The sequence below is a fragment of the Myxine glutinosa genome, chromosome 4 (assembly GCF_964187855.1).
Source record: "Myxine glutinosa chromosome 4, kmMyxGlut1.1, whole genome shotgun sequence".
NCBI lineage: Eukaryota > Metazoa > Chordata > Myxini > Myxiniformes > Myxinidae > Myxine > Myxine glutinosa.
In genome coordinates, this window is record NC_136264.1 from 55,988,418 (window position 1) to 55,999,149 (window position 10,732).

Here is a 10,732-nt window from a genome sequence, read left to right on the forward strand (position 1 = left end):
GGGGAGGGGAGAGGGGAGAGGGGGGAGGGGGAGGGCGGAGGGGGGAGGGGGGAGGGGGGAAGGGGAAGGGGGAGGGTGAGGGGAGGGGGAGGGGGAGGGAGAAGGGGGAAGGGGGAGGGGGAAAAGGGAGGGGAGGGGGGAGGGGGAGGGGGAGGGGAGAAGGGGAAGGGGTAGGGTGGAGGGGGGAGGAGAGGGGAGGGGAGGGGGAGGGGGGAGTCAAGTCGGAAGTCATTGTCGTCAATTGAATGTCGCATTTATTTTTTATTCCCTGTCAAATGGCATTGGTCCCGCATTCCGAACCCGGAAGTCGGAAGTGTATGTTTCACTCTCTGTCACATGCCGTTGGTCCCATGTCAATCGGATGAAGTTGAAAAATTAACGTTCCGAAATACGCTGATGAGGTCATAATTTTAAAACCCGAAGGTTTTTTAAACATTTAAGGTGTGCTGTAGTTTCTCTGGGACGTACTGATTCCGAATATGAAGTTGAAAAATTAACGTTCCGAAAAACGCTGATGACGTCATAATTTTAAAACGCGAAGTTTTTTTAATTTTAAGGTGTGCTGTAGTTGCTCTGAGACGAACTGATTCCGAATATGCCTTTGGTTTTGCTCATAGGTCAGATGAGTAGTTCTCGAGTTCTCGAGTTATATGAGTAGTTCTCGATGAGTAGTTCTCGAGTTATAAGAGGACAAAAACAAACAAACAAACAAACATACTTTACTGCTTTATATAGATAGATTATAAATATATTATATTTATATTAATAATATAAATATATAAATTATTATTCTAAATTAAATATCATTATAATAAATAATAATATATAAATAATATATAAATAAAAATAATATATAAATAATATATAAATATATATAATATATAATATAATTATACATATATATGGGCCGTTGTCTGTATGTCTGTGTGTGTGTGTGTGTGTGTGTGTGTGTGTGTGTGTGTGTGTGTGTGTGTGTGTGTGTGTGTGTGTGTGTGTGTGTGTGTGTGTGTGTGTGTGTGTGTGTGTGTGTGTCTCTGTGTGTGTGTGTGTGTCGCAATTTTTCTCAGATGGCTGAACGGATCTTCATCAAATTTTAAGAGGTTAATCAGTGAGTGCTGGGTCGTGTTTTAAACAAACAAAATTCGAAATTTTTGAAAATAAAAAGTTGATTCATGGAACCGACTGTTATTTCATGATTGTAAGCTCGTATTAAGACAGATAACAATAAACATTGCATTTAACGGGATAAAATGAATAATGAACAGACAAACAAGACCAAATGTGTTCGAATGAGTCTGCATCTGCATTGGCGCAAATGAAAAGCCATTTGCCCGAACATCTTACCATGGTTCAGAGTGTTGATGGAGTAGCTGTGAACTGTCGTGGAGGTAAGCGTTGTGCAAATGACCACAACAATCCAGAAAGACGATGTAAACAGCATTTTGGATGCGGACGTCTCGATGCAGTATTAGGTGCGAAGATGGAAATAGGTACGAAGTTGAGATGAGATGCAGCAGAAAACTTGTTCGCCAGGAGCAGACAAACTGTGAAGCAGAGCATCCAATAGAGTGATGCACTTTTATTTCGTTGCGGAGTAAGTTCGTTGTCCAAGCCACAGACGTTCTGCCCTCGCTGTGCCTGCTGGACTTGTTATAATGGAGTTTCCACCAAGACTCACAGCACCATACTCGGAGGTGGGGTTTCCCTGTGGGGGGTAGTTGGTGAGTGTGGGAGGCAGAGAGGAGGTTAATGTCAACAAGGTGAACGTTATGACTTGGTGCGGCTAAAAGTTAGAGGGTGGCAAATATTTTGTGCAATGAAAAGTGAAAACAGAACAACGCGCGCAGGAACTGAATGTGTATTTTTACAAACGTCCAGTGTAATCTCCCCTCGTTTCCTGGTCACGTCCTCGGCGATAGATGTCACATGTGCTTCCAAGTGGTTTAAGATCACTCTTGGTGAACTTGTCTCAATCTCCACCGCTTACTCGGAAAATATTAAACCGCATTTGATAAACAGCTGATACTTTGCTGAATTTAAAGTTTTTTTAATGAGTGGCTTTTATGTATAAAAATATCACAATTTACAATTTCATGTCTTGGTTACTGTTTAATTCAGAAGCTTTTACATTTTTGCAAACTTTTTACATTCTGATACCTTTTCACATCAGCTCTATTGATGCTGTGTATATCAGTATGGTTTATTTATTGTGACATTCCAGCAGGGTTGAGGGCTGGCGGTATACCCAAGAGGCCTAGACGTATGCCCACTTGCGCCTGAGATGTCTAACCTAGGTTTGAATTCCGACCCAGCTCTAAACTGCCACCCTGGTGTTTCTCAGGCAGGGCTAGGCAATGCATGGAAGGACGGACGAAAATACGTTATAAGCTGGGCGTCCCACCTGCTAGTATTAGGTGCTGGATGTTCAATATCCCACGATGGGTCCATCGATTTATGAGGAGTAGTTGGGTTGTCGCTGGCACCCTGGCCAAATTCCAATCCCCTTCACCTTCAGCCGAACGCGAGGCCTGGCCAGCCAATTCGTGAAGATGGATCCAAAAAACGTTGCCCGTAACACAACAAGCAGTTGGGAATAATTTGAACAGTTAAATTAGGAGTAGTAGTAGTAGTAGTAGAAGTAGTAGTAGTAGTGGTAGTAGTGGTAGTAGTAGTAGTAGTAGTAGTAGTAGTGCTATTGTTGGAAAGACTTTAGAGATTTGCGCTCAAAGTTCAGGAAAGCTAAGGCAAACACAAGTTTCCTGTTTAATGTCGCTCGACTTCCTCATCCCTACAAGTCTCAGTAGTAGTAGTAGTAGTAGTAGTAGTAGTAGTAGTAGTAGTAGTAGTAGTAGTAGTAATAGTTGTATTAGTAAGGGCTGGCAGAATACTACAGTCCTAGAAGTAAGTATAGTAGTAGACCTACAACCACTGATAGTAGTAGTACTAGTTGTTGTAGTAGTAGTAGTAGTAATAGTCGTAATAGCAGGCCATTCCATCAGGGTTGAACAAAAAGTCTTTAGCCTAATGTGGAAGTGGAACATTATTAAAGGGCGATTGTTCAGTTATGTAAATAAATACATTTCAATTTGGCAAAGCCTCCTCATTGATTGATTGAGGAAGCACAACGAACTTTTCTATTGATAGAAGAAAAACTGACTTACTATTTTTGATACCATATATCTGATACCATATATCTGATACCATATATCTGATAATATATATATCTGATACCATATATCTGATACCATTTATCTGATACCATATATCTGATACCATATATCTGATTATATATATATCTGATACCATATATCTGATACTGTATATCTGATACCATATATCTGATACCATATATCTGATACCATATATCTGATACCATATATCTGATACCATATATCTGATACCATATATCTGATACCATATATCTGATACCATATATCTGATACCATATATCTGATAATATATATATCTGATACCATATATCTGATACTGTATATCTGATACCATATATCTGATACCATATATCTGATACCATATATCTGACACCATATATCTGATACTATATATCTGATACCATATATCTGATACCATATATCTGATACCATATATCTGACACCATATATCTGATACCATATATCTGATATCATATATCTGACACCATATATCTGATACTATATATCTGATACCATATATCTGATACCATATATCTGATACTATATATCTGATACCATATATCTGATACTGTATATCTGATACCATATATCTGATACTATATATCTGATACCATATATCTGATACTATATATCTGATACCATATATCTCATACTATATATCTGATACCATATATCTGACTCTGTATATCTGATAACACATATCTGATAGTGATACGATATATCTCATACTGATACTATATATCTGATAATGATGCTACAGTGCATTCAGAAAGTATTCAGACCCCTTCACTTTTTTCACATTTTGTTATGTTGCAGCCTTATGCTGAAATTCATTTTTTCCCTCATCAATCTGCACTCAATACCCCATAATGACAAAGAGAAAACAGGATTTTAGAAAGTTTTGCAAATTTATTAAAAAGAAAAAACTGAAATATCACATTTACATAAGTATTCATACCCTTTGCTATGACACTTGAAATTTAGCTCAGGTGCCTCCCATTTCTCTTGCTCATCTTTGAGATGTTTCTACACCTTGATGGGAGTCCACCTGTGGTAAATTCAATAAATTGATTGGACATGATTTGGAAAGGTACACACCTGTCTCAGTTGGTATAAGGTCTCACAGTTGACAATGCAAATCAGAGCAAAAACCAAGCCATGAGGACGAAGGAACTGCCTGCAGAGCTCAGAGACAGGATTGTGTCGAGGCACAGATCTGGAGAAGCAGAGAAAAACAAGTTTTAATTAAAACAAAAGCCGCGTCGATGTTACACAATGCCTAGATGCAGCTGTGCCTATAACGTCGATGTTATAGGCACAGGACATTCCTATTGATTCGATTACTTGATGTTATTTTTGTGCAAAGTGACGTGATTTAGATAAGCCTCCATCCAGTACATTATAAATGATGTGAAGGCATGTGTAAATCACGTCATGTCCCACAAAATAACTCTATGACATCATAATCGCATTAAGTTCACAACAAAGTGAAATTGGAGTTAGAGTGGAATTTTTGAGCATAACTGATAGTAAAATTGAGGTTTATGAAGAATAACTTTTTATATAATCAATATTTTTTTATGAAAATGTAAGAAGATAATATATATGCATAGAAGTATAATTTAAGAAAGGTAACAGAAAAAATGGAGCAAAACTGTTACTATAACGGAGCATCATATTGAAGAAAGAAACACAGATCTGTAACATAGTACAGATGAGAGCAATCATAGGTGGCCTAATTGACGTAGCTACGCGTATCTAAAAAAAAAATAGTCAAACTGCCTGCCTGTCACTCATTGTGACCTATTTCTACGCGATCATGTGCACACAGTCGTGACAGTGGCCACAAAGTCATGGTTGCCACACCTCCCTCCCCATTCTCATCCCACTCCATTTATCAATCTGTCTATCTGTCTGTCTGCAGTGGTGGATTTAGGGGGGTGGCGCAGGGGCGTGCGAACCCCCTTTTCCCATCTGTTATTTCAGGCGGTGTATGACTGACCATGCCGCGATATAAAAAATATATATCTCGGCAATTTCCCGTGTGTAGCGACACGTGAACGAAGCTATGCTCCTCTCTCCACATTATTGTGACGACGTATAAATTAAATATTTCATCGTGACGATTGTCATCAAATGGACGAATTTTTAATATATCTCGGCATTTTCCCGTCTGTTATTTCAGGCGGTGTATGACTGACCATGCCGCGATTTAAACAAAATATATATATCTCGGCATTTTCCCATCTGTTATTTCGGGCGGTGTATGACTGACCATGCCGCGATTTTAAAAAAATATATCTCAATGGACTTGAAGTTACAGGCCTTTGAGAATTCATTTCGTTCTATAAAGGGCAACTTTCATCAGATTTTCTTCCCGTTTTTTTTCAACCGAGTCTAAAACTATGTTAGCGACTGTGAAAAATGAAATGATATATCGAATTTGATTTGAAATAAAACTGTGTGAGAGAGCAAGACACCACGGGCCTACAAAACAGGCCTCAAAGCTATGCGAGTTAATAAAATGGTGGATATTTGTTTATATGAAGCCTCTCCCAGAATGGGTGGAGCTATGGTTCCCAGAATGGGTGGAGCTTTGAGGTTTTGTCTTCTCTGCAAGAACAACAAGAACAAGAACAAGAACTAGAACAACAGCAGAGGGCACTCTATGAGCAGCGTCTGCGACGCGGCTAAAAATCTCTGCTGCATTGAAGATTCCCAAGAGCACAGTGGCCTCCATAATTTTTAAATGGAAGAAGTTTGGAACAACCAGGAATCTTCCTCGAGCTGGCCATCTGGCCAAACTGAGCAATTGGGGGAGATGGGCCTTGGTAAGAGAGGTGACCAAGAACCCGATGGTCACTCTGGCTGAGCTCCAGAGATCCTGTGTGGAGATGGGAGAAACTTTCAGAAGGACAACCATCACTGCAACACTCAACCGATCTGGGATTTATGGCAGAGTGGCCAGACGGAAGCTTCTCCTCAGTGAAAGACACATGAGAGCCTGCTTGGAGTTTGCAAAAAAACACCTAAAGGACTCTCAGACTGCGAGAAACAAGATTCTGTGGTCTGATGAAACCAAGATTGAACTGTTTGGCCTCAATTCGAAGCGTCATTTCTGGAGGAAACCAGGCACCGCTCATTACCTGCCCAATACCATCCCAACGGTGAAGCATGGTGGTGGCAGAATCATGCTGTGGGAGTGTTTTTCAGCAGCAGGGACTGGGGAACTGGTCAGGGTTGAGGCAACAATGAATGGAGCAAAGTACAGAGATATCCTCAATGAAAACCTGAAACAGAGCACTCAGGACCTCAGACTGGGCCGAAAGTTCACCTTCCAACAGGACAATGACCGAAGCACACAGCCAAGACAACGCAGCAGTAGCTTTGGGACAACTCTGTGAAGGTCCTTGAGTGGCCCAGCCAGAGCCTTGACTTGAACCCAATCGAAGATCTCTGGAGAGACGTGAAAATGGCTGTCCACCAACGGTCCCCATCCAACCTGGCAGAGCTTGAGAGGATCTGCAGAGAAGAATGGCAGAAAATCCCCAAATCCAGGTGTGCAAAGTTTGTCGTGTCATACCCAAGAAGACTCGAGGCTGTAATCGCTGCCAAAGATGCTTCAACTAAGTACTGAGTTAAGAGTCTGAATACTTATGTCAATGTGATATTTCAGTTTTTTTCTTTTTAATAAATTTGCAAAACTTTCTAAAATCCTGTTCTCTCTTTGTCATTATGGGTATTGCGTGTAGATTGATGAGGGAAAAAATGAATTTAAACGATTTTAGCACAAGGCTGCAACATAACAAAATGTGAAAAAAGTGAAGGGGTCTGAACCCTTTCTGAATGCACTGAATATATCTGAAACCATATATCTGATACTACTACATATCTCATACTGATAATATATCTGATATTGATGCTATATATCTGATATTGATGCTATATATCTGATATTGATGCTATATATCTGATATTGATGCTATAGATCTGATATTGATGCGAAATATCTGATATTGATGCTATACATCTGATATTGCTGCTATATATCTGATATTGATGCTATATATGTGATATTGATGATATATATGTGATATTGTTGCTATAAATGTGATATTGATGCTATATATCTGATATTGATGCGATTCTATATATCTGATATTGATGTTATATATCTGATATTGATGCTATATATCTGATATTGATGTTATATACCTGATATTGATGCTACATTGATGTTGATACTATATATCTGATATTGATGCTATATATCTGATATTGATGCTATATATCTGAAATTGATGCTATATCTGATATTGATGCTATATATCTGATATTGATGCTATATATCTGATATTGATGCTATCTATCTGATATTGATGTTATATATCTGATATTGATGCTATATCTGATGTTGATGCTATATATCTGATATTGATGCTATATATCTGATATTGATGTTATATATCTGATATTGATGCTATATCTGATATTGATGCTATATATCTGCTATTGATGCTATATATCTGATATTGATGCTATATATCTGATATTGATGCCATATATCTGATATTGATGCTATATATCTGATATTGAAGCTATATACCTGATATTGATGTGATATATCTGATATTGATGCTATATATCTGATATTGATGTTGTATATCTGATATTGATGCTATATATCTGATATTGATGCTATATATCTGATATTGATGCTATATGTCTGATATTGATGCTATATATCTGATATTGATGCTATATATCTGATATTGATGCTATATATCTGATATTGATGCTATATATCTGCTATTGATGCTATATATCTGATATTGATGCCATATATCTGATATTGATGCTATATATCTGATATTGAAGCTATATACCTGATATTGATGTGATATATCTGATATTGATGCTATATATCTGATATTGATGTTGTATATCTGATATTTATGTGATATATATGATTTTGATGCTATATATCTGATATGGATGCTATAGGTCTGATATTGATGCTATATATCTGATATTGATGATACATATCTGATACTACTATATATCTCATACTGATACTATATATCTGATTTTGATGCTATATAACTAATATTGATGCTATATATCTGATATTGATGCTATATATCTGATATTGATGCTATATATCTGATATTGATGCTATATACTGATATTGCTGCTATATATCTGATATTGATGCTATATATGTGATATTGATGCTATGTATGTGATATTGTTGCTATAAATGTGAAATTGATGCTATATATGTGATATTGATGCGATATATCTGATATTGATGCTATATATCTGATAGTAATGCTAAGTATCTGATATTGATGCTATATATCTCACACCGATACTATACGTATATCTGATATTGATGCTATATATCTGATATTGATGCTATATATCTGATATTGATGCTATATATCTGATATTGATGCTATATATCTCATATTGATGCTATATATCTCATATTGATGCTATATATCTGATATTAATGCTATATATCTGATATTGATGCTATATATCTGATATTGATGCTATATATCTGATATTGATGCTATATATCTGATATTGATGCTATATATCTGATATTGATGCTATATATCTGATATTAATGCTATATATGTGATATTGATGCTATGTATGTGATATTGTTGCTATAAATGTGAAATTGATGGTATATATGTGATATTGATGCGATATATCTGATATTGATGCTATATATCTGATAGTAATGCTAAGTATCTGATATTGATGCTATATGTCTCACACCGATACTATACGTATATCTGATATTGATGCTATATATCTGATATTGATGCTATATATCTGATATTGATGTTATATATCTGATATTGATGCTATATCTGATGTTGATGCTATATATCTGATATTGATGCTATATATCTGATATTGATGTTATATATCTGATATTGATGCTATATCTGATATTGATGCTATATCTGATATTGATGCTATATATCTGATATTGATGCTATATATCTGATATTGATGCTATATATCTGATATTGATCCTATATATCTGATATTGATCCTATATATCTGATATTGATCCTATATATCTGATATTGATGCTATATATCTCACACTGACACTGTATATCTGATATTGATGCTATAGTTCTGATATTGAAGCTATATACCTGATATTGATGCTATATATCTCAAACTGATACTGTATATCTGATATTGATGCTGTATATCTGATATTGATGCTATATATCTGATATTGATGCTATATATCTGATATTGATGCTATATATCTGATATTGATGCTATATGTCTGATATTGATGATATATATCTGATATTGATGCTATATATCTGATATCGATGCTATATATCTGAAATTGATGCTATATATCTGATTTTGATGCTATATATCTGATATTGATGCTATATATCTGATATAGATGCTATATATCTCACACTGATACTGTATATCTGATATTGATGCTGTATATCTGATATTTATGCCATATATCTGATATTGATGCTATATATCTCACACTGATACGATATATCTGATATTGATGCTATATAACTAATATTGATGCTATATATCTGATATTGATGCTATATATCTGATATTGATGCTATATATCTGATATTGATGCTATATATCTGATATTGATGCTATATACTGATATTGCTGCTATATATCTGATATTGATGCTATATATGTGATATTGATGCTATGTATGTGATATTGTTGCTATAAATGTGAAATTGATGCTATATATGTGATATTGATGCGATATATCTGATATTGATGCTATATATCTGATATAGTGTAGCAGCATAGCAAACCTGTTGTGCATTTTGTGATACAAGCACCAAATTTGGCACAAATGTACATTAATATGTTGCGAACATTTTCAGATATTGGGCCACTTGAAATTCCGTAATTTTTTTTTTCAAATTTTTTCAAATTTCGTAATTTCAAATTTTTCGGGTGACACCGTCACAATTTCGGTCTTCGAGGCCGGCCGATATAGTGGGGCGGCTTAGCCCAAATATTCAAAAGAATTGTGCATTTTGTGATACAAGCACCAAATTTGGCACAAATGTACATTAATATGTTGCGAACATTGTGTGGTCAGCAATGAAGACGAGAGTCTGAATTACATGTATGCAAAAGACCTTGTGAACCAGTGAAGCAAATACACGGGTAAGCATGAATTAAATCTAGGGCATGATATAATTTCCATGATGTTTACCTCTACACTCAATGGTGGAAGGAGGTAATGTTTTGATCCCAGCTTGTCTGTATGTCTGTTTGTCTGTTAGTCCACAAAATTCCAGACAAAGCTTGTAGTAGTGGTAGTTGTAGTGGTAGTGGTGATAACAGAAATTGTTATATAGAACTGAACTTATATTATTATTATATGCAGAAAATAACTTCATTTCTATATGCCCTGCAGTGGACAGGTTAATTGGTTTATGCACTGAAGGGGTCACCCTGGTGTGCACTGCTGTGTTCTGCCTCACTGAGTTGTTCAGGTATGATGTACTCAGCACA

The 10,732-nt window shown here is 36.2% G+C and overlaps 1 protein-coding gene across 1 annotated transcript in view; it reads right to left on the reverse strand.

The window, feature by feature from the left end:
• LOC137426097 (uncharacterized) overlaps nucleotides 1-1,659 on the reverse strand; it is a 29,844-nt gene extending 28,185 nt beyond the window's left edge. Inside the window, exon 1 of the mRNA XM_078775721.1 lies at nucleotides 1,345-1,659. Coding sequence (XP_078631847.1) covers nucleotides 1,345-1,441 — 97 coding nt within the window. The 5' untranslated portion in view covers nucleotides 1,442-1,659. The remainder of the gene's footprint in view (nucleotides 1-1,344) is intronic.
• Nucleotides 1,660-10,732: the final 9,073 nt, after the last annotated feature.